The 12,392-nt window shown below is 41.3% G+C and overlaps 1 protein-coding gene across 6 annotated transcripts in view; it reads left to right on the top strand.

Moving 5' to 3' along the window:
- The window catches only part of DCLK2 (doublecortin like kinase 2), a 124,699-nt gene that overhangs the window by 71,829 nt on the left and 40,478 nt on the right, over window positions 1-12,392 (top strand). For 3 of the 6 annotated variants that reach the window (XR_006656681.3, XM_024568949.4, XM_045202620.3), the window contains exons 4-6: window positions 2,544-2,642; window positions 3,560-3,610; window positions 7,728-7,822. Coding sequence is in view for 4 of the 6 variants with exons in the window: in XM_024568949.4 (XP_024424717.1) it covers window positions 2,544-2,642; window positions 3,560-3,610; window positions 7,728-7,822 (245 nt within the window). In the remaining 2 variants the exon portion in view is untranslated. The remainder of the gene's footprint in view (window positions 1-2,543; window positions 2,643-3,559; window positions 3,611-7,727; window positions 7,823-12,392) is intronic. The other 3 variants (XR_006656682.3, XM_024568947.4, XM_024568948.4) reach the window with 1 other exon arrangement.

Raw genomic sequence — 12,392 nt, forward strand, 5'->3', positions numbered from 1 at the left:
GCAGTGTTGAACCTGAAACAGTTAGCTGTACATTCTCCATGTCCATAAAGAGATACATGAAAGGGTAAGAACAAAATCGTTAATAGTGATGATCTCAGGTCCCTTTTTACCTAATTATTTTGTTTGCAACTTTAAAAATGCAATAATATGCATTGTTTATACATGCAGAAAAAAATAAGGTAATTTTCATTAGTGGGTAGAATAATCTTTTTCTCTTCATTGTGCCAATATATGGAGTTTTCAACTATTTAGCAATAACCCTGGTAATTTCAAATGTTACTGTTTCTAGGAATATTGCTCTACTCTGTTGTCTTGAAGGAATTTAAACCTATTACAGTAATAGTGATTATTTTCACCAGTAAAGTCAATTTCACCTTTAATGGGGTAAAATCATACAGACATAACATTTCACAGAGAAGAGGGCTATTAGAAATACAATCTCACTCTTCAATTTCCTGAATGAACAAAGTTAGTTTTTCCAAAATTAGACTGAAGGTAGACCCCTTCCAGTTGTAGTGATTCTGACCGTCCAGAATTAGAGAAACATATTGCTGAATATCGTAAATACCATGCCCCATCGACTTGTAAAAGTTCAAGAGGGTCCATTCTGTGTCGCCAACTTCCCTGTGCAATTCTTTCCCGTGACACCAAGTCAGTAGCCTTGGAGTAATTTATCTATGCTGCGCTTGGGGTTCATTGATCGACTTCTTGTTTTTCACTGCTGCCAAATTTCTTTGAGTGGTTCTGCACTGTCCTACAGTCTGTTGACTGGTTCGCTTTAAACTGGTGATATCACTGGCAAGTCCTTAAAGAATTGCAGGTGATGGCTTTTGTACCATCTCTGTAATGTTATCCCTGATTCTCAGCAATGGTTAAGGTTGACTCAAACATGCATTTACATATCACCTGTGTTTTACATATTTCTTTGTAATTTCATTTCATAGTATTTCTTTGATGTCAATCTCGGTCATTTTGGAAGTTGACACAATGAAATTCAATGATGTGTTCTACATTGTAAAGTGAATTTGGATCACGACAGTGATGAAACATTTATTGAGCACTTACTGTGTACTCAGTTTACACGTATGTTGTAAACTTACCTAAGCGAGCCGGGTCTCTGGCAGTTTTTTTGTTGTTGTTGTCGTTGGCTACGCAAAGACTCCTCAGAGACAGGTGAGAGCTACTGCTTGCTTCCCTCTCAATCGCTAATTCCTTAACCATCTGTAAACCGGGGGTAATAATAGTGGCCTTTTTCTAAGATTCTGTGAAGATTAAACAAGTTAATACACATAAGGCAGAAGTGTACGTAGTTACAAGTATGTGCTATGGCTGTTGTTAATGTCATTATTATTCATAAAATCTTACAATGAAAACAGTTCTCAGACTTAATTCTGCCACAAGGACACTTACTAGGAGGCAACATTTTAAAAAATTAGTCATTTAACTTGTAATCTTGACAAAGTCCCGACTCTCGGACCTTTTAGGTTCCTGGAGGCATCTTGCATTGAAGAGCCATTAAAATCAGTTCACCTAGTATTGACGGCCTGACCCTGGGCCGTAGCTCTGAAGTTCAAGTATTGGCTTCACAGGTTTAGCTGTTCCACTCTTAAGGGTGGCAGTGCCTTTAAGATGTTTCTAACTAACCCACACACTGCTGCTTTCAACAATGGAATACTCAGTAACCCCCATAATGCTAATTAAGCGTAAGTTACTACAGACCCCTCTGTGTAGGGTTTTGATTAGAGTCTTTCAAATGCTGACTGTCCCCCCTTGGGGTGTATTTTCCTGATTAGTGTACTTCACATGTTAATATATTGCCCCTGGGGCATACATTAAAACCAACCCACAATTTAATCTTCCTTCATAAATGGAAGTATTTTAATGTAAATTAATCCTTAGAACAAGCCTATGAAGCAGATTTTATTCTTATTCCATTTTCACAGGGGAAATACTGAGGTTCAGAGCCTCACCAAGGTCCCGTAGTTGACAAAGTCAAATGCACAATTCATCCCAAATCTGCGATGACTTTAAAAAGCCATGTTCTTAATTATTCAAATTAGAATTGTGCATTTTAACTGTCATTAGTTCTGATACTCTAAACGCTATTTGGCTATTTATGGGAAGACCAAAGGTACTGTTTAGTTCCCTAGGTTTTCGGGCTCCACAATTTGGAAAGCTAGAAAATAAGATAGTAAGGGTTCATAAATCAGAGCCCTGGGTACCCTTTCCACATGTGATAAAGATTTGGGAAGGATAACAAAAGTGTGTAGCCTTTGCCTATCAGTGCTACTGTCTTTAAAAAGTTGTGCATGTTTAGTGAGGATGTGTGTGTAATGAAGTTAGGACACGGGGGTTTCTGCATCCATCTGCAGCCGTGTGGTGAGGTCACAGTTGTGTAGCCTCAGGTGTGCTTTAGGGGCGGTCAGAGAAAACCGATTGGGTCGTGGTTCTAGGCGGTCAACTCCTCCCGCCTGTGCTCTTCCTTCCTCACGTGTGCTGCTGTGAAAACCAGATCTGCTCAACGCACTCTCCTTCCTTTCCAGAATGTCGTGTCTTGAAGTCATCTTATTCTCGCTCCTCAGCTAAGTATTCTGGATCCAAGAGCCCTGGGTTCTCTCGACGCAGCAAATCGCCAGCCTCAGGTAGTTACTGGAAAAGGAATGGTGGTCACAGGAGGAACATACCATTCTCCTTTTGTTTCCTTTAATTAGTGTGTATTCACAGTCTTTCCACTGCTTGTGTGCAGCCAGGTTGCAGAACAGTATGCAGATGACATGAGTTTTTTAAAACCAAAAATTGAAGTCTGTTTCTCAACATTATACGTCTTCCAAGAAAGTAGCTTGTTTTGTTCTGACACACTTTTTTGAGAACGATCTTATTATCTTCATTCTTCTGAGAGTTAACATAGAAATGCCTTACATTTTGACCACTGTGTACTGCATTTTAATTTTTGTACTATGTGGCTGTGGATATTCTCTTATTTGTTTAAAACTTACACACACACCTAACGTAATGTTATTTACTCAATAGGTTTCCACAGGCTTTTCCTTCATCAAGCAATTTAATAGTAGCAACAATTATTCTTGGAAAGAAGTGCTTTACTTATTCAAGAGTCAAACTTAACTGTAATTCAGTCTCAGGTCCTGTGGATTTGTCATAATTTGACCATTTTGACATTTAAAAAATATAAAAACATCCATAAACATCTTGATATATCGATCCTGCCAGCTTTGTTTCTAGTTTAATTATGAACAACTTTGTGGATATTATTTCCTGTTAACAAAGGGGTTGTGAAAAACCACGATTTTACATGTGGGAAATCTAGAACACGTGAAAGGAGAATCAATAAAAATGGTCTCGAGCGTCACACTTTTTATAAGATACTGAGTTTGGGGGCTGTTCACCTTCCCGCCGCTTCCCGGTCAGCACCACCCACTTTCCCCAAGCCGGGTTGTTTCACCTTTCTGTTCGTGTGCACGTTTAGACCTGCTGAATAACCGCTGTCCTTCCTGTCTCCTCCTCCTCCCCCTCCTCCTCTGTATACACTGAATGTGCACAGTAAAGAGGGGTGGCCACTACCCCAGTGCCTACTCTACAGCCAAATCCCCAGGTGAGCCATGGTTCGTATGGCTTTGTCACTCCGCTGGGTTTCTGTTGTCTTCTGCCACATTTCTGTTTCCTTTGCTCCATTTCCGTGACTGTATCTGGCTTGTACCCGTGCGCATCTGTGCAGAATGAAGTGCTTCACAATTCACAGGTGCTTTGGCCTCCCTTACTCGCTGGAGAACCAGTTGTCCGAAGACCAGCGAATGCTTGTCCGTGTGCAGTAGCAATACCAAGTGACCAAGGAGGCACATCGCCTCTAGGCATTTATTTTCCAGTTAAATTTGGAAAATATTTTATTATTGGAAAAGGCTCAAGTTTGTGGATAATATGAAAATGCCCACAGATGCAATTGTTCTCTTCTATTCTCACCTTCCTCCCCTCCCCGGGGTTCATAGGCCCAATGCTTTCTCTTTCTAAAAGTGTTGACAACATGAGTATTTTTAACTGAAAACATATTTCTGCTGTTAGGCTTATACTATGCATTCTGTAAAGGATCTCACACACTGGGAAAGCTAACATAATACAAAATTTGCATAAATACACTGAACTGAGCTTACCATATGGACGGTATACATTTTTGTCAGGTTTTTAGCTTTTGTTTAAGTGATAGGTTTACAGATGCTATCATCTAGTAAAATAACAAAATGAAAGTGGGGAGGTTGGTTCGAGAATCAGGTGTTAGGATGATTCCAATTTTGTCTCCCTGAGATCGAAAAAGAGAGATTAACATACTGAACTCAAAACATGTTTCATAGCCCATTCGTCTCGCAGACCAGCTTCTTCTTAGCGTAGCCTAATAAAGGCATAAATCTTTTTAACTTGAGCTTGGAATGCTTAGTAATTGATTCAAGGAAATCTTTGCATTCCAGTATCCCCAGTTTTTAACTGAGTCCATATTTGGATTTGGGTCAATAGAATAGATCTTACATAAGTAAAAGTTGTGGGATGTTTAAATCACCTTTCAGAGGGCAGGCGGCTTGCTTGTAAGAGATTAACTCAGAAGTGTGTTCACCACATACTGCGGTTACGGAAAAGTGAGAGCCAATCACTCGCTGGAATTCACTGTGATTCTGAAGAAAGTTACTGTACAGGGGTGGGCAAAAGTAGTTTTACAGTTGTTTGCATGGGAAAAGACATGCAGGTTGTGACTTTTACAATAGCTTTATTAACTCCATGTTTTTTGTACTCAGAGCGGTAAGCCTACTTTGCCCACCTCTGTATGTATTCGTATGGTATTCTCTCTCCATTTGCAGCAAGGGAAGAGTTTTGTATTATTAAAAGCCCCAGAACCTAGAAGTATAACTTGTTTTATGGACTGCTTTAGCTGTGGTCTACCTCTTGCCATTTACAAAGTTCCAGGGCACTAATTGGAATTTCAAACAGAGCTGGTAACTTTATACACATAGGATGGTATTTTTTCAATCTTGGGACAGAAATACTCCTGTAAGGGAAGTTGTCTAGTTGACTAAACACCTCATCAAAACTCCAATCGATTGTAATAGCTACAGAGTGTGAAATAAGGACATAGAAGTTAATCCGAAAGATGTAAGCGGGTAAATAGTAACCATGATTGGAGTCTTAAAAAGTTCTCACTTTAGGTTTCTAGCTTAGGATTCTTTTTCATAATTGACCAATATTTTGAAAAGTATTCAGAGCAAACAAGCAAGCAAATAGTAAAGTCCCCAAGCACATTTCTTACCTTCCAGTTGAGGGGAGGGTGGATGAAAGCCTTCCTTTGGGAGAGAACATCGGGGGTGGGGTGAAGGTTGGGGAGCATTGCAATGCTGGCTGGTCATAGTGTGCCTTCTACCTGTGGCCGCGGTGTCAGGGGAGAAGGCACAGTGTGGCCCCGTCCCAGGCCCCATGGGCCCTCCGAAAGACTCAGGACAAATGTATAAAGAAATGATATTAAGGACTACTCATTAGAACACACCTTTCTAAAATCTTCCAAATGCTATCAGGAATTCAGAGGGTTATATGTGACTTAATCTCTCTTTAGGATGAGAGTTATTTGGGGGAAAAATTCAGACGCGTAGTTACCAACACCAGTTAAATCCCTAGCAGTGTGTTTTGTTAAGAAACTGCAGGGAGATTGGTCTGCTACAGAGATCACCGTTTGCAGGAATTTATTTTTCTCCTTTAGTCCCTTTTCTGTCACCATTCCAAGGAAGCCTTTGGTATCAGTGTGGTGTCTGAATGGTACAGAAAGCCAACAGCACTGATGGAGGAGGAACTGGTGACCCATACAGATCGCTGTATGGGATGGAGAAAAAAAGGTTTCAGCTCACAGCAAGTTTAAAAATCCATTTTTCATCATAATCTCTATTTTATGTGAATTCTTATCACCAGTTTCCTTTAAAGAAAATTTTGAAACACTCTACCATTAATTGAAATTGAACTTAATTGATAAAAAAAAAATCACTGCTGTTGAATAGTCTTTTGTTTTTAATCTTCACCCAAGGACATGCTCATTATTTTTAGAGAGAGTGGGAGGGAGGGAGGGAGGGAGAGAGAAGGCGAGGAACATCGATGTGAGAAACATTGATCAGTTGCCTCTTGCACTTGTCCTGATGGGGGATCAAACCCGCAACCTAGGCTCGTACCCTGACCAGGACTCAAACCTGTGACCCTGCTGTTTACAGACAACACTGCAACCAACCAAGCCACGCTGGCCAGGAGACACACTTTGGGTACTTTGAAAAGTTCTCAATTAATTTAATAACTACTTGTATTGCACCTGCACTCTGAATGCCCACATACATTTGTTAAGAAGATGTAAATAACTGATCATTATCTTGAGTGGTTTTAAATTAGAAAAATGTTTGGTAATTCAAAAATAAAAAAATTTTCATCTTCATTTGGTAATTCAAAAATAAATAGAAAAAATGTTGTCTTCACTGAATTTTTAAAATGAGCGCTACAATGAACAAGCACGACTTCATAGCCCCCTGTCACCCCCTGTGTGCACATATGATTTATCAAATGCCAGATCCAGGACTTCTCCTCCACTCCGGGACTGGTGCTCACCTTTTGGAATCACCTAGGAAGGACCATTATATGTCTGCATTTTGCTTTTTATACTTACTGGCATGATGTAAAATAATAGCTGTCTGTTTCATCGTATGAAAGTAAAGGAGATGGACTTTGCTTTTCTTTCCATAGAGATGAATCGCAGGTTTCATCTACTCTGGGCAAAAAGCATTGAAGATTCATGATAGAAGGGGTTATAAATACTCCTTAGAAGAGGAAAAAACTACACCAATACTAGATGTTAAGTACCAGCTTTGTGACATTACAGCAGAAATGAATCCAGGAGACACAATTAGGAATATGCATGAGTCACGCTGAACTGGTTGGCCAGCGTTGTGGTCAGAATCTGCAGCTGACCTTCCCCTGTAAGCTGCAGTGGCCAGACCTGTTCTAACAGAGGCTCTACATAGAGCTTTTGACCTACGAAGTATGTGGAAGTGTGTAAAAACTCTGGTGGAGGGTGTGTAAAAACCCACCAAGATTTGCTAAAGAATAGGGAAATGAAGCTGTGAAGAAAAGAACTTAGAAGGAATTAGAAATAACTAGTCTCAATGAAAAAGTTGAAGAGTGTGTTTTATGGCCTCCACACAAGTAGATATTACAAGGAAAATGACCAGTAATTTTCCCTCTCCATTAAGAATGTACTTAGAAAATGCGTTTGCATTATGGTGGAACTGATTTGGGAGAGCCGTAGAACGGCTCGGTTGTTCAGGTTGGTGTGTACCAGGGTAGTGGGCATGGGACAGTCTTCGTAACAAAGCATTACAAAGACAGTGGCCATTCACTTCCCTACCCTTGCTGGCAGGCAGGATAGATGGACGAATTCTTATTCACATCTCGAGTTCCATCATGTTATATACCTTTGTTTTTGTCACTGTTGGGAAGCTATTATCAAAAGTAATCCTGGGTTTACTCCCTATGTGTCTAATATTTTGTCTGTAATACAGTAAGCTACATTATTTTTGCTTTTTGCTGGCTTGCCATCTGCTTTGAGCTTTAAATGAAGCTTCATGCATGTGCTTAGTGTTTTTGCACAGTCTGGCTGTCTTGAGTTTTAATGACCTCTGTCTCCTCTGTTGTCTCCTGGTCAGTTAACGGAACTCCGAGCAGCCAGCTCTCCACTCCTAAGTCTACGAAATCCTCCAGTTCCTCTCCAACTAGCCCAGGGAGTTTCAGAGGACTAAAGGTATGAAATAGCCCATGTGGCGTGTTTGTGTGATTTTGTTATTTTGAGTTCATAGTTTAGTGGTTTAATTTGTTCAGGGGCTTGGATGCAGTAACAAATCAAGCAGGAAAGAGGTCAGGATTTGGAGCCAGAAAGACAGGGCTTTGGACCCTGTATCCGGTTTCGTTCTGGAATATTGGCCAACTCCCTTAACTCTTCTGAGCTGAACTGTTCCAGTCTCTAAAATGGGAATATCAGGTTGTGGTTAGGATCGAATATTATGTAGTAAATACTATCAGTAGTAGTTTTCCTATTATTAGCAAAATGACTGGCGATGATGAAGCCTTAGAGAACGCTGTGATTCTTCTTAAAAGTCTTAGTTTGAATCGTGACTGTAATGTTACTAACTTAATTTGACTTTGTGAAAGTCCCAAATAGAGTGAAATACTAGTATGATACTTACATACACAAGGAGTAACACAAGAACAGTATGTTCATTTTGGTGAAGAACTTAGAAATAAATGTTAGGTTTTGAATGCGATGTGCTTATATAAACAGTAACCTACCATGATTGTCAGTTGGTTTAATAGGCATTTTATCTAATAGGAAGAATGGTGAGCAAAACCAAATTTGAAACTTTCACCTAACTTAATCTGACATAATAGCTCCTGATATTTTCAGCTTACAAGAGAAAATGTTCCTGGTAAATGGCAGTGAGTTACTGAGGTTAAAGACTGGCTGACTGCCTCTGTAGAAACAACCCACGCGTGTGTGTTCGCGTTCATTAACTCGCGTTTTCCTGGCGTGCTCGGTGGACAATGGAAGTACCCTCATTAGGAATACATCCCCAGAGTTGGTTGGTATTATCTGAGTCTTTTTCTTTACTTGACGGGTGCTGAAAAATATTTTTCATAGTGAAATACATGGTAAGCGCTCCCCCAACCCCCGCCCACCTTTGCGTGACTGAAAAACCAGAACCCGCCAAGCCTGACATCCTGACCCCTTCCGAGCAGTGAGGCGTGTGGTCCCCCACTTCTCAGAGGGCTTCGCTCTCCACCCAGCTCTGAGGTTTGCTGGTCCTGCCCTGAGAACGTTGTGTCTGCTCCAGAGTGCGTGTGCATGGTTCTCATCTAAGTGCCTGAAATCAAAGAAATTTCCTCTGGAAAAAGACTGTTTTTTGTGTCTCCTTGTTTATGTAGGTGGCAGGATTTGGATTGAGCCTGGGTGGTGGGGAGAAGGGGGGAGAATGGGGACAACTGTGATAGTGTCCACAGTAACAATAAAGTTAAAAATAAATAAGTAAAAATCCCTGTTCCTTTAGGATAAGGATAAATACATGTTACCTGTTTGGGACTCCTCTTGATTAAACAGACTTGGGATTTAAAGTGCCCAGCTCTCACCTACCTCAGAATGCTGGAAGCTCCTTATATTTATGACAAACAGGCATTTCCTGAAGTGCCATGTAGTCTTAGGTTAGTCCATGATAGGATTTCAGTGGAACACTTCACTGTCAATTCCAAAAAAGTTATATAAATTAAAATTCACTAATGAAAGCAAAGTATTTTCAGCTTTTCCTCCCAACTTATTTTCCCCAGAATAGATAAAAGGTGCACTGTTTTTAGTTTGAGTAACTTTCAAGAGAACCAAAGTAAAAATAATTCAAGTTCATTTGTAATCAAACACAGGACCAGCTGTCTGCCGCTTTGAAAGCCAATACTTGAAAGTCAGGTGCTGGTGTAAAGGAAAGAAGTTTATTCAAGTACTGGCCCCTAAGAAGGTGGGGGTCTCACGTCTCAAAGCCCATCTTAACATCTCAGTCTTGGCAGAGGTGTTTATAAGGTCAGAGAGGGGAAGCAGAGCCAGGAGATCAAGGAAGGGTTGAGAAGTTCTCTCTGTGCAGACGAGCGTGGTCCATTCTGGTAAGGCAAGTGATGGTTTGGTGTGCATCATCCTGGTTTAGTTATCCTGGCTCCAGAGTTAAGGTCAGCAAATCTCCCAGAGCTGGGATGCCTGAAGGTAGGAGTCTGTATCTTTTGAAGTTAGTTCCTAGGATTCTTACACAAACTTGTGTACGTATAAGCAATGTATTCGTCAGAGTCAGCATTTACAGAAACACTGTCGAAAGAATGGTGGGATGGGTTACAATTCCTCACCGTTACAGACTCACCTCTTTTCTAGTTTTAGTTGCTTCATCATCTGTTAAAGCAAAAGCAAGTGGCTCCTAGTGCTGCTAATTGTTAACCCAACATTGCAAACCCAACATGAGCTTTCCAGGGAGCCGAGTGCACAGGTCATTGGGGTCTTCCCCCCAGGCTGTTTGTTGCTCCAGGAGGAGCTGGGAGCCTTGACCTAGGGCTGCAAGCGGTCTTCCAGACTGGTACTTTGGTCCCTGCTTACCCAGGGTCATGGTCATTTTCCCCTTTTCTGTTATCCATTGGTAACCTGGGCTCCCTCTTTCTCACTTGGCCATCTTCAACTCCAGACTCAACATTGTCCTTTTTGGTGATGCTCCTGGGACACTAGGGGCCACTTATGCTCTGAGTGCACACGCACTCTCTCACACATGCGTACAAACTCCCACAAGATCACTCACATTTCTGGACTGAAGATTCGTGAAATTTCAAAAATGTGATCATTTGTATTATTGCTGAGACCTTGCATTATTCTTTTCACTGTGCGAGGTGTGTCTTATCGTAGTAACCTTAGCATTTAGCATACAGTAAATTCTGAAGGCTTACTTATTGATGTCAAAAAAAGATAAAGATAACTGCTGATTACTGGAGGAAAAATGAAATTATCAGTAAGATAAAGAGTAGTGATCTTTCCAGGGCCCTCACCTGAGGGCTGTGGCTTTTGCTAACAACTACAACACCTCTGGGTTGGTTTTTTCCTCCTCATCTGTAAAATGACCTCTAAAAATGCTAGGATTGTAGTTATTTTAAGTTGCCCCAAAAACCACAAAAAAACCCCCCACCCTATCTGGGAGGCTAGGGAGTCCATTTTTCCTCTCCCTTTAAACCTGATGTAGAATCTCTGAATTTTATGTTAAATATTAGCAACTAAACGAGTACCTGCCACACTGATCAGCTTTGAGGACACAGTGTTAAACTTCTCTACCCTTCCTATTCCCGTGGGCCATGCCTGGTGGAAATTTCATCTTCTTACAGTTCCCATCAATCCGTGGGGTATATTGCCTTTGAAATACTGCAACTTAGTCATGTTACTTACTGTACAAAATAACCCTAATTTCAATGTCATTGTAAAGCTCTCGTCAGCATCTGTCCACATTTGCATTATTTCCTCTATTCAGCGCCATTGCGAATGGAGAATTACAGATAATTACCATGTGTTAGTGCTCTGCTTTTTCCTTCCCCTTCATTTAAAATGGCTTATTAAGATCAATTAAGAGGGAATGTCTGACAATGGAGGACTGTTTTTCATGGGCAGGAACTTTTACCACTATTTATCCTAATTAGAAGCTTAGTGGCTTTGGGGATAGATAAGCTTTTTGCAGAGAATCAGAGAGTTGACAAAAGCAAGCAAGCTAAGCCAGGAGGGCATGTGCAGGAGGAGTTGAGGGAGCTGCCTCTCATGTAGCAGGACGCAGCTTTGAGCAGATGGGTTTTGTTGTTTTCTATCTGGGTTTTACTGAGGAGGGAATTAAGCAAACAAGTCAGAGGTAAGCAGAATTTGATGTGGCCTCACCATTTATCCCGTCTTTGTGCCGATTTCTGGGAATCATTTTGGTGTTTTGGTGGGAACTTTGCAAGAGCTGAAAATGCAAATAGACTGATGTTGTAATGTCTCATCTCTGACCTCAGAGTGTCCAGGGCATGTCTGTGTGCTCCTTGAAAAAGATGAGAGAGACAAGAGCAGCCCCCCTTTTACAACAAGCTCTCCTAGTTCTCTCAATCACGTCCTTGAGAGGAAGACAATGCTGCTTCATTTGCATGCATTCATAAAAGCCTCGAGCTCTCTGAGGGGCTGGACCTGAGTGGGGAGAGGAAGCAAAGCTTTCTTTACATTGTGAATAGTTTTTGCAGGACGGAGTGTGAGAAATAGGGTGGGGACCAAGTAATCAAGGTTCTCTACACCTAAACCTGAGACTTTTGGAGCATTGAGAGTGAATCATACCTCAGTTACAATGTTTTGCTTTTGCTGGATAGTTACCTAAAGTCATTGAATGTGAAGCCTGGAAGTGGTCTGAGATCTTTAATTTAGTGTTCATTTTGTAGTTGGGGAAACTGAGGTTCAGAGATGTGATCTGCTGAAGATCCCAATGGCCAGCTGCGAACTCTGAGCCTTTCAGGGTCTGTGTCTCTAACCTCTGACTTTCCCCCCTTTCACTGGTGGGTCTGCTTCAGTGACTCCAACCAGGCTCCCCAGAAGGAAGCTTGTGTGGGTCCTGTGGAAAAGCTGTGCTGTGTCAGTCTTTCAGGGGGAAGAGTGCTGGGGTGGTTTGTTTGCTGAGTTCCTGGGTCTAAGTCTGCACAGATGCTCTGAGTGAACAAGGGTTGAGAGGTTAGCAAAAGGTGATCTTGGGGTGCAGGGGAGGCTAGATGAAGGGAGGTAGAAAGATAGAGAATGCCTG

Source organism: Desmodus rotundus, chromosome 9, assembly GCF_022682495.2.
Source record: "Desmodus rotundus isolate HL8 chromosome 9, HLdesRot8A.1, whole genome shotgun sequence".
Classification (NCBI taxonomy): domain Eukaryota; kingdom Metazoa; phylum Chordata; class Mammalia; order Chiroptera; family Phyllostomidae; genus Desmodus; species Desmodus rotundus.